The 12,794-nt window shown below is 34.9% G+C and overlaps 1 protein-coding gene across 1 annotated transcript; it reads left to right on the forward strand.

Annotated features, from left to right (window-relative positions):
- Positions 1–1,298: 1,298 nt before the first annotated feature.
- Positions 1,299–12,471, forward strand: LOC109064987 (choline-phosphate cytidylyltransferase A-like). Its single transcript, XM_019082002.2, has 9 exons — positions 1,299–1,484; positions 8,240–8,343; positions 8,437–8,533; positions 8,613–8,729; positions 8,858–9,009; positions 9,832–9,910; positions 9,999–10,141; positions 10,532–10,720; positions 11,373–12,471. Exons 1-9 carry the CDS (start codon positions 1,379–1,381, stop codon positions 11,565–11,567), a joined length of 1,182 nt encoding a protein of 393 aa, XP_018937547.1. The 5' UTR covers positions 1,299–1,378; the 3' UTR covers positions 11,568–12,471.
- Positions 12,472–12,794: the final 323 nt, after the last annotated feature.

Here is a 12,794-nt window from a genome sequence, read left to right on the forward strand (position 1 = left end):
CAACTGTAGCCAAATCCCTTGACACGTCTGTGTGTGGTGGCTCTTGATGCCTTGACCCCAGCCTCAGTCCATTCGTTGTGAAGTTCACTCTAATTCTTGAATAGATTTTGCTTGACAATCCTCATAAGGCTGCGGTTCTCTCGGTTGGTTGTGCATCTTTTTCTTCCACACTTTTTCCTTCCACTCAACTTTCTGTTAACATGCTTGGATACAGCACTCTGTGAACAGCCAGCTTCTTTGGCAATGAATGTTTGTGGCGTACCCTCCTTGTGAAGGGTGTCAATGATTGTCTTCTGGACAACTGTCAGATCAGCAGTCTTCCCCATGATTGTGTAGCTTAGTGAACCAAACTGAGAGACCATTTTGAAGGCTCAGGAAACCTTTGCAGGTGTTTTGAGTTGATTAGCTGATGTGGTATGTCACCATATTCTAATTTGTTGAGATAGTGAATTGGTGGATTTTTGTTAAATGTGAGCCAAAATCATCACAATTAAAAAAACAAAGACTTAAACTACTTCAGTCTGTGTGCATTGAATTTAATACACAAGTTTCACAATTTGAGTTGAATTACAGAAATACTTTAACTTTTCCACGACATTCTAATTTATTTAGAAACACCTGTATATACATGTAATTCTTTTCAAAGTGTATACTGTATGTGTGTGTATTTATATATACATAATAAATAAACAGTACACACACATATTATGCAAACAAAAACTTTTATTTTGGATGCGATTAATCGTTTGACAGCACTACAATAAAGGTAAATAAAAACATTTTAACCTAATATAGTTTACCTTAGCAGTAATTTTCACACATAATCTCCTGAGTTTAATAAACAAAAGTTTAAAATTCTTACCTTTTAGACAGTATTTCCAGCTACACTGTTTTTATTTTTGTAACTACAAAGTGTTTCTCCAAATCAACACAGCAGTGGCTGACTGTGTTCCTGAATGAACCAGTGTTCAGAACGAATATTTGACTAAATGATTGCGTTTCTGTCTCTTATGTCGAAGCCTGCGCTATCCAGAGGTCGCATTTATCGGCTTTATTCTCACTTCTGAAGTAAATGACACAAACATCTCCCTCATAACACGCAAAAAGACAGCACTAATCGACATCTTGGAGAAAAATCAGTAAACGCGTTTGCGCTTGTCCTATTATGTAGTGCCGCACATAATTATATTATATTATATTATATTATATTATATTATATTATATTATATTATATTATATTATATTATATTATATTATATTATTATATTATAGATTTGAAAGCGGAAGTGTGGCGCATGTGAGCGGATGTGTGCGTGTTGTTACTGAGCAGTGATGATGATGATGTAGTAAGAAGGGAGAGCTGTCACATCAGCAGCACATGGAGTATCAGCTCTATAAAGTGTTTAAAGCAGAAATGGGTTGGTCTTCAGCTTATGATATGAAGGAAAGGCGCGTTCAAGGAGGAAACCAGCTTCTGGATCAAGGTTAGTACTTTACATCTGTTATCATATTTCAAAACAAAATGCCCCATCTTACTTGAAATACTTTAAATTTAGTCCTCTCTCTAAATTGTTTGGTCTGCATTGAGGAAAACGTCCTTTTCATCGAGGTGGAAACTTCTTAGATTGTTAGTTTGGGAAAAAAAAAAAAAACATTCTTAGTGGATGTGTATAATTGTATAAACAATGGCTTATGTGAAAAGCAACATAACGTAGAACTGAACACACATCGCAGTTTAATTGTTTTAATTCTCCTCGATTTGTTGCGACGCATAAAGAGTCTAGGTCAGCTAGGGACCGTCCACAAAGTACATGAAGATGATAAAACGATAATTTTTTCCCACCGGAATGTTTTTTTATAATTAACAAAACGAGCAATTTGTGCACCCAAGGTCTTTGAAAGATATAAAGACAAACACTTGAATGCTCACTTGAATTTAAATAGGAAATATTGTAAACAATATATGTGATAGTGGTTATTATTATATTATTACTATTAATAAATATAAGAAAAACAACATTAAAAGCATTAATATTGCATAATCCAGTGGTTGTGCATTAGGCTGATTCCAGGTCCTTGTGAGAACATTATTTTTTTCGTTATATTAACGGAAGTATATGACACCACATAAGTACACGCTATTGAAATTAAAACTAATAAAGAAATTGATTTAAAATAATACACTCTCCTGTATCAACCTCATGGTGTGTGTCTTGTTATTGTTTTCATAAGAAGATTTTTTATATTTGTTCTAGTCGCAGAACTATAACAGAAAACATGCTGTTGAAATTCAACAATTAAGACAACGCTGGCGAGGAGTTGTTTTGACATGAATTTGAAAATATACATTTTAATAAATTGATTTATAACACACACAGTTTTATTAGACAGCTTCAAAGGGTGTGTCTTGTTACTGGTTTCTAGAAGAACGTTTTGCTGGTGGTTTTAGCCACAGAACTATAATAGAACACACACTATTGAAAATGAAACCAATACATCATTTAGTTCAAAATAAATAGTCTTCTATTTCAGCTTCAAAGGCTGTGTCTTGTTACAGATTTCCTTAAGAACATTTAGCAGTAGTTTTCATTGTCAAAAGTGATGCAGAAGTGACAGTATTGACTTTCAGAAATCAATTTTGAAGCCTTCCAAAGAGTCTCCAGTGTTACTGCACCTAGAGGAAGATGTTTTGAGTGAGTTTGACATTCAAAATATTTTAATAAATTCATTTAAATTCAATACAGTCTTCTATCTCAGCTTCAAAGTGTGTCTCGTTACTGTATCCTAGAAGACCATTTCTATGCAAGTTTTACTGTCATATATAAATCAGGATACATGTTATTGAATTAAATTCCGATCTGTTAATAAATTCATTTAAATTGAATGCAGCTTTCTTTCTCAAATCCATTCTTAGAGATTCCTAGACAAACATTTTCCAGTAGTCTTCATTGTCAAAAGCGATGGAGAAGTTATGCTATTAACGTTCAATAAAAGCTTGCAAAGCCTTCCAACGAGTCTCCAGTTTTACTGCCCCCTAGAGGAAGATACTGCAGGTGTTTTGACTGAGTTTGACGTTCAAAATATTTTAATAAATTCATTTAAAATGTATACAGTTTTCCATCTCATCTTCAAAGGGTGTGTCTTGTTACCTGGGCCTAAAAGAGCATTTTCATGCAGGTTTTACTCTCATTTGTAATTCAGGATACATGCTATTGAACTAAATTCAAATCTGTTAATAAATTCATGTGAAATGCATGCAGTGCTCTTTCTCAAATCTAAAGGGTGTGTCGTGTTACTGGTTTCTAGAAGAACGTTTTGATGGTGGTTTTAGCCACAGAACTATAACAGAACACACACTATTGAAAATGAAACCAATACATCATTTAGTTTCAAATAAATACAATCTTCTATTTCGGCTACAAAGGCTGTGTCTTGTTACAGATTTAATAAATTATATTTTGAAGCAGTTTTCATTGTCAAAGTGATGCCGAAGTCATGCTATTGACATTAAAAAACTGCTTGCGCAGCCTTCCATCGAGTCTCCAGTGTTACTGCCCCCTAGAGGAATGTGCTGCAGGTGTTCTGAACGAGTATGACATTCAAAGTTAGAAATTATTTTAAAATCAATAGTCTTCTATTTCAACTTCAAAAGGTGTGTCTTGTTTCTGATTTCTAAATGAACATTTCAATTCTGGTTTTACTCTCATATGTAAATCAGGACACATGCTATTGAATTAAACAGTAGGTTTCTTGAAGCATCTCGTGGTCACAGTTCTTCTGGATTTATTCTCTCTCAGTTTGTATGTCATTCCAGACAGACTGATGATGATCAGATCAGATCTCTGTGGGGAGCACTGCCTGCTGTCAGACAGAAATTTCACTGGATTATTACAATTAATGGCAAAATGAATGTTTGGAAATGTAAACTGATATTTCCTACTGACACACTACAGCAAAAGATAGAAATAACTGACTCAAAACCATTTTAGCTGGTGAAAATACTAGTGTGCTAATAATTTTGACCATCACTATATATTATATATGAAATGCTAATCCAAAAACAGCCCATATATATTGTATATTAGTTTATTGACATATAGTACATTCATTTTTTGAAGCATATAAGTATGGAACAACACAAATCACAAATTATCTATAGATCTATAAATACACATACATACACACACATATAAATCAGCATACAATTTCTATCCATGCATTACCACCACCAACACCTAAAAAGTAGTCTTGCACTCTTAAAAGAGCTTTTTTAAAACAAAAGTTACTGTACTTTTGAGTAAAATATTGAGGGAAGTCCCAAATGTTATTTCAGTGACATATACAGAAAATATATTCAAACAGGAAATTATTTTGTTTAATGAACATCGTTATTAAAACAAATATAATAATAATAATAATAATAATGAAAAACTTTACAGAAAGTATTTAAAAATCATGCATAATTAAATGTCATGTAAATACAGAAAGTATGTAAACAGGAATTTATTTAAATTGTTTATTTTGGATTGTAACATTCAGAAATGTGATTCTAAATAACAGTAAAAAGATAAATAAATATAAACATTTGCTAGCTGTCAAAGTACAAAATTTTTTATAAATTGTCTATTTGACTGCAGTTTATTCTTATAGTTCTATGAAGATATAGTTGTGGGCAAAATGTTAATTATTTTACTAAAATAAGAGGTATTACACAAAATGCATTTTATTTTTTAGTGCTGCCCTGAGTAAGATATGTTGCATCAAAGATGTTTATATAGTCCACAAGACAAAATAATAACTGAATTATGTCAGAAGCTGCAGAAGAAACCTGTATATACAATTAGCACAATTTATCCAAAGAGTCTGTGAGACCTGGAGAGTTTTTATGAAGAATAGTGGACAGTTTAACTGCTTAGGAAAAATAAGGGACTCATGAACAACTATCAAAAAAAAAAAAAAAAAAATGGATTGGAATTTTTTTATTTTATTTAATTCAATAGCATGTGTCCTGATTTACATATGAGAGTAAAACCTGAATTGAAATGTTCATTTAGAAATCAGAAACAAGACACACCTTTTGAAGTTGAAATAGTAGACTTTATTGATTTTAAAATAATTTCTAACTTTGAATGTCATACTCGTTCAGAACACCTGCAGCACATTCCTCTAGGGCAGGGTTATTCAAATCTTGCCCTGGAGGGCCAATGCGGTGCAGAGTTTAGTTCCAACCCTGATCAAAGTCACCTGCCTGTGATTTTCTAATGAGCCCAAAAACATGAATTAGCATGCTCAGGTGTGTTTGACTAGGGTTGGAACTAAACTCTGCACCGCATTGGCCCTCCAGGGCAAGATTTGAATAACCCTGCTCTAGGGGGCAGTAACACTGGAGACTCGATGGAAGGCTGCAAGAGATTTTTGAAAATGAAAACTACTGCAAAATATAAATTATTAAATCTGCAACAAGACACAGCCTTTGTAGCTGAGATAGAAGATTGTATTTATTTGAAACTAAATGATGTATTGGTTTCATTTTCAATAGTGTGTGTTCTATTATAGTTCTGTGGCTAAAACCACCATTAAAATGTTCTTCTAGAAACCAGTAACACGACACACCCTTTGAAGTTGAGATGGAAAACTGTTTGTTTTAAAAATAAGTGTGTAAACGGATTCAAATTTAATTCAGTAGTATGCATTCTGATTTACATATTATAGTAAAAGATGGCTGTAAGTATTGTTCTTTGTACAAGTAACAAGACACACCCATTTAAATTTACATATCAAACTGTATGCAATCTAAATTAATTAATTTAAACTTCTGAATGTTATACTTGGTCAAAACAAGTGCAATATGTTCCTCTAGGGGGCGGTAAACTGCACAGTCTTTGTAATGCTTTGCCAGCTTTTTCTCAGTCGGTACATTTCAATAACTTTTGTTGTGCTACAGTTCTGTGAATAAAACCAACAGCTAGATGTTATTTTATGAACAAATAATAAGACACAGCCATTTGATTTGAGATTTATTATTTATACATTTCACAAGTGAGGCATTTAGATGGAATAATTGTGCTTTTTTCTCTTCGTTTTGCACTTTGCAGACAGTCCCTTTCCTGCACTTTTACATTATAAGGTCTATTAGTTAAAATTCCTTAAGGCAGATTAAAACCAATAAAACACAATGTGTGTTCTCTTCTACATTTGAAAACAATTACAACATAGTATCTTTCCTGTCATTGTGCTAAATCGTTAAAGAATTATTGAAGATTTCCGAGGCTGAATCTCTGACAAAATGTCAAACCAACTTTATATCGGTCTTTACGTTTATGTTGTTTTTATTTAAATAAAATAATTATTTAATAGTTTGTTGAACATCATAGTTCAAAGATGTTGTGAACGGCACTTTTAAATACCTTGAGAAGGCTTAGAAACGAACAAAAAACTAAAAAGTCATGGAAATGTCAACCGTGGCTGTAGTTATGCTCATTTCTAGGCTGTTTTGGGTCCAGTCACTTTTAAATGATTTTTTTAAAGTCTTCATTTTTTTAAGACTATAGTCGTGGTCCACATATGGCTGGACAGTGAACTGGTCAGAGGTGTGGGAAGTCTGTCTGCTTTCATGTCTGAGGTTTATAGCTGGACACACTGAGCGTCTCCAGAGTGAACTATAGAGCAGTTCAGAAGCAACAAGAAAAGGGGGTGAAAACACTGATTGTTTTCCACTCTAGTGGCCCTCTCTTGTAAACTGTCACATCTCTGCCTGTCCTACATCTCCTGCTCATGTTCATCTGCTGACCCATCACTGAATCAGTGTTCCTGGAGATCTATTGACAGCATCAGTGACATACTGTACTGCCCATTACCACAGAAATGATAACCTGCTTCTCAAGTTATATGTATAACTGCGGTTATATATATATATATGTAATTGTTTATATGTCAACAATGAAGTGAAGTATAAACATAATTATGTCATTAAAAGTTGATATAAAACAGCCTTATGTGGAATTTAAACTTTTATATATATATATATATATATGTGTGTGTGTATATATATATATATATATATGTATATATATATATATATATATGTGTGTGTGTGTATATATATATATATATATATATATATATATATATATAATACTCAGTTGTTGTTTTTTTTAATGTTGATTATTATATCTGAAATGCATAGCAATTAAAATATGACTCTTTAGCTTTTAATATTATAGGTTCCCTGTATGATTTACAAGTAGTTGTCAGTTGACTTTTTAGGTTAAGAAAATTAACTACTTGTTATATATATATGACCCTGGAACACAAAACCAGTCTAAAGCAGCACAGGTATATTTGTAGCAATAGCCAACAATACATTGTATGGGTCAAAATTATCGATTTTTCTTTGATGTCAGAAAAAGAATTCGGATATTAAGTAAAGATCATGTTCCATGAATATATATATTTTTATTTTAAATTTCCTACCATAAATATTTCAAAACGTAACTTTTGATTAATAATATAAGAACTTCATTTGGACGACTTTAAAGGTGATTTTCTCAGTATTTAGTTTTTTTTTACACCCTCAGATTCCAGATTTTCAAATAGTTGTATCTCGGCCAAATATTGTCCTGTCACACCATACATCAATGGAAAGATGATTTATTCAGTATAAATCTCGATTTCAAATAAATTACCCTTATGCCTGTTCTTGTGGTCACATATACATATATATATATAACCATACTATACAATATATGTATAACTAACTATATATTGTAACCCAAATCGATTAGTAAAATAAAATCTGTGTCCGTAGCACCCATCCCTAATATAAACATTCCTTCATAAAGTAATGGAGATTTATTGATTAAAAGGTATCATATATTATCATTATAAATACTTGCGTACAAAAGAAAGGGATTTGAATTAATATGTACAATATTTACAACACAATTTAAAGTCTCTCAAATTCATCTGATTATTTATGTCTGCTTATATGTATTTAATATTATATCTTTCATTTAATTCACACTTTACAGATATATCATGGGAAAAACTTGACTGTGCATAAAATCACTGCAGTTTATATGTGAGCACTATAATTTTTACTGTCCACTGAAAAGATATCAAAAATAGCTGGGAAGATTTTCAGATTTTTTCAGACGTGAATTTGTCTGTTACACGAAGTTGTTGTAACACTGCAGCACATGAGTGCTATGGAGAAGAATAACTGTATTTTTTTATGCAGAGATGGAGGCACACAGTTCAGACTTCAGCAGGAAGAGGAAGAGAGAGGAGTTGAACGGTGGGGTGAAGGCAGAGTGTTTCCGAAAACTTCCACGGAGGACTCTGGTGAGTGTTGGGAAGGTTGCTCTCAGCCAGCACTCAAACGTGATGACATCATTTCCTGTGCACATGGTAGACTGATCTTGTGTGTGTCTCTAGGGCCTGACTGAACCTGCACCGTTCGCTGATGAGCTGGTGGCTGCAAAAGCCCCATACGTTCGTGTTAGCATGGAAGAAGCCCGCCGTGGCACTCCAGGTGTGTGAATGCTGATTTAATCCACACTGACCCTCTCTCTATACACATTCTCCGCATGACCTGTACGTATTCTCATTAGAGGACCGAGCAGTTCGCGTCTATGCTGACGGGATCTTTGACATGTTTCACTCCGGACACGCTCGTGCTTTGATGCAGGCCAAGTGCCTTTTCCCCAACACGCATCTCATTGTGGGTGGTGAGTTTGAACACCTGCAGTAGTTTAAAACATCAGGTTTAACCAATAAATAAGTGCTTTAGGAGTGCTTTTCATTGTTGGTTCATGTTAACTAATGCAGTTCAATCAAACCGTATTGGTTTTTCCAGTGTGCAGCGATGATTTGACGCATAAATATAAGGGTTTCACTGTCATGAACGAGGATGAGCGTTACGACGCAGTGAGGCACTGTCGTTATGTTGATGAGGTGGTCCGCAACGCTCCATGGACACTGACGCCTGAATTTCTGGCCGAGCACAGAGTGAGTATCCAGATCAACATCGTATTTCCATTCCTGTGGCTCAAACAGTAGAGTATGGCGCTAGCAACACCAAGAGATCATGGGTTTGATTGCCAGGGAATCAGTGCATGAACTGACCAAACGCACACCTTAAATGCTTTGGATAAAAGCATCGGCCAAATGTGTAAATGGCAATGTAAATGTACATTTCCCAGGGTTACCACAGGACTTTGCGAAAATGTATAATCCCCAAATGTTGTAGGAATAGTTCTCACAAATGAAAAGTGTCATTTATATGTATATCTTCATGTCATTCTCAACCATATGAAGAATTATTAATGCACTTCTTTTCCATTCAACAGCAATTCAAAGTCAAGTTTGCTAAGCTCCAAAAAATATCTATACAAAAAATGTATAATAAACTATAAAGACGTGTAAAAAAAATATATAAAAACAACAAAATGACTACCAAAATGAGGTCAAATCTAATTTAAAATATTAACAAAACAATAATAGTATATCAGTGATACTAAAGCAACACTGTTAACAGCAACATGATTGCTTACTATAGAGTTAGAGTTAAAGTTAGGGTTTGGTTTAGGCTTCGTTGCTTGTTATTATGCGTAGTTTACTATTACTATAGTAAGTGCATGTAATGTGCATCAAAGACACTGTAAAATACAGTATTACCTTTTTCTTTAACAATAAAAAACAACTTACAAAACACAAAAAAATCATTAAGATAAATATTGGCATCATCATAGATTCTGAACTGGTTCATTATCATCACTCGGTGAAACAGAGAAAGTCTTCGACGCTAATATGATGACATTTTGTCCCCAGATAGACTTTGTCGCCCATGACGACATCCCATACACCTCAGCAGGAAGTGATGATGTTTATGAACACATAAAGAAGGCAGGTAGGTATTGGAAACTTGCAAACACAGTTAAATAGCAGTCAAAAAAATCATTTTTAAAATAATATATGCTCTTAAATCTTCCTTTCAGGTATGTTTGCGCCGACTCAGAGAACAGAGGGCATCTCCACGTCTGACATAATCACACGAATCGTACGTGACTATGATGTTTACGTGCGCCGCAACCTGCAGAGAGGCTACACTGCCAAAGAGCTGAACGTCAGCTTCATCAACGTGAGTGTGATTAAACACCTTCCACCTCTTAAAGGGACAGTTCACCCAAAAATAAAAATTCTGTCATCATTTACTCACCCTCAACAGTCCCTTTTTTCTGTTGAACACAAAAGAAAATATTTTGAAGAATATGGGTAACCAAACAGTTGATGTAAATACTATGGAAGTCAATGGGGGCCATCGACTTTTTTTCTTTTTTCAAAATATCTTCTTTTGTGTTCAGCAGAAGAAATACACTTGGTTGAAACAACTTGAGAGTGAGTAAATGATGACAGGATTTTCATTTTTGAGTGAACTATCCCTTTAACAAAAACCATTCAAATGAAAATCGCCTCATTTAAGTATTGGATTTGATGTAACACGTCAGCTCTGCTGCCCTCTTTCTGCCAGGAGAAGAAGTACCACCTGCAGGAGCACGTGGACAAGGTGAAGCAGAAGGTCCGAGATGTGGAGGAAAAGAGTAAAGAGTTTGTGCAGAAGGTAGAGGAGAAGAGCATTGACCTCATTCAGAAATGGGAGGAGAAATCACGCGAGTTCATCGGGAACTTCCTGCAGTTGTTCGGGCCGGACGGGGCGTTGGTGAGTCTGGCTGCACCTCTTCCACACATCTTGAGTAAATGAATAGTTAATGAAAAATTAAAGTTTACTCCCCTCATAAGATTTCTTTCTCTGTGGAAGACAATAGAGGTTTTGCAGAGTGTCCAAGCTGCTCTTTCTCCTGTAATAAAAGTGTTTGATGATGTACTATGTACTGCTCCAAACAGGACAAAAAGCACCATTAAAATGGTCCATGCGCTGTATTAAGCCTTAAACCTTCTGAAGTCAAAAGATAGACAAAATTTGAGTTGTTATCCACTGATAAGCCACAAGAACTAATTCTATTTGGCATTGTGGCGTCAAATCTGGTGCAACATGCATATTAGAGTGATTTGTAAAGGATCATGTGACACTAAAGACTGGAAGAATGATGCTTTCATCAAAGGAATAAATTACATTTTAAACAAGTTAGGAAACAGATCTTTTAAATTGTTTTAATATTTCAAAGTATCAAATAAATGCAGCTTTAATGAGCATAAGAGACTACTTTTATAAGCATAAAAATATTAGGAACGTTTGACTGGTATTGTATGGAATAAAAGTCAAGTGCTATTATGGAGGAGGGAAAGATTTGCAGTGAATAGGATAATCATTTTTTTTTTTTTTAAAATATGATGTGTTGTGTGCCTAACAGAAGCACATGTTGAAAGAGGGAAAATGCCGGATGTTACAGGCCATCAGTCCCAGACAGAGCCCCAGCAGCAGTCCCGTCCGCGAGGAGCGCTCGCCATCCCCCGCCTTCCGTCTTCCCTTCTTCACCTCCTCGCCATTCTTTTCTCCTCCTCATCACAGCGGCTCACACTACACGGGCAAAGAAGAGGACGACTAGGACCCATCCATTCTCACAAGCAGCTCTTCGTGTTTTATACGCTTTCTTTAAGCCATTTTGAGTAGCCAAGAATATAAATGAAGGATGGACTAGCTCAAGATTTATTTGAATATGAAAAATGTGTAGAAGTGCACAATAGTAAACAAATTATTCCAGCCGTACTTTCTAAAGGTTTTGATCCCACGTCTCCCTCTCGCTTCAGAGAGATTTGCCACACACCACTAAACCTAAAGGCTCATATTGTTGGCCTATTTTTTTGGATCGTATTCGGCCTGGAACTTGCATAATTATGCATTTTTAGTGCCTCTTATTTAAATTTTTTTTTTTCTCAACAGAGCGTCTGCTTGCACGTAATCTCATTTTCGGTTGTGCATAAAACTCACCCTCACCTGCCTTCATTGTCCAGATCTTTTCATACTTGAACAGGGGCCAAATTTGAGACTAATTCCAGGATGGGGGAGGGATCCCAGGACAGAAAACTTCACGATCGGTCGTCTTTGTATAGTTCTGCATTGTTTCTTCTTATTTTACGCTTACTTTATTGAAAGTCTGTTTTTACTTTGTCTTTCTTTTTGAAGATTCATGTGTCTTTCTGACCTTTTTATGTTTCTGCTAAAGTTCACTAGGTGTTTTTCCTCATATGAACTCTCTCTCTCTCTCTCTCTCTGACTCTGATGTGAAGTAATAATTTCAGGGCCTGGCAGTGACGGCGTCTGGCACCTCTATTTAAACCCTGTGCTAGTCAGTGGCAAGGGTCCCAGTCTTTTTGGAAAGGCTTTGCTTGCTGAATGTTTACATTACCCAAGCCCACTGAGAGACAGTGTTAACACGAAAGAGTACCAGGACCTGTTTGTTTACATGTGTACATAGGACAGGAGGAGCTGACCGTAGGATTATGTGTTTGCCAGCAGACCAAAAGACAACTTGGGCATTCTTGTGATCAGAAACGTTACGATTTGATTTGTTTTAGATGATCTTTGGGAATCAAAAGGACTGTGTGAATAACGCCAGTGAATAACTAAACCATCTTGAAAGAAAAACATTTTCCTGTATTGTCTTGTGGCTTGGGGATCAAAAAACACAATATAATACAGCACCTTTAATGTCCAATAAATTGATGATTAAAAAACTACCATTAACCTATCACTTCTGAATAGTTAAATGGGTGTAACATCAGATACAGATGTTTGATATTTCAGGCTACATTTCTGCTTTCAAAATTCTATT

Source organism: Cyprinus carpio, chromosome B18 (genome assembly GCF_018340385.1).
Source record: "Cyprinus carpio isolate SPL01 chromosome B18, ASM1834038v1, whole genome shotgun sequence".
Lineage (NCBI taxonomy): Eukaryota > Metazoa > Chordata > Actinopteri > Cypriniformes > Cyprinidae > Cyprinus > Cyprinus carpio.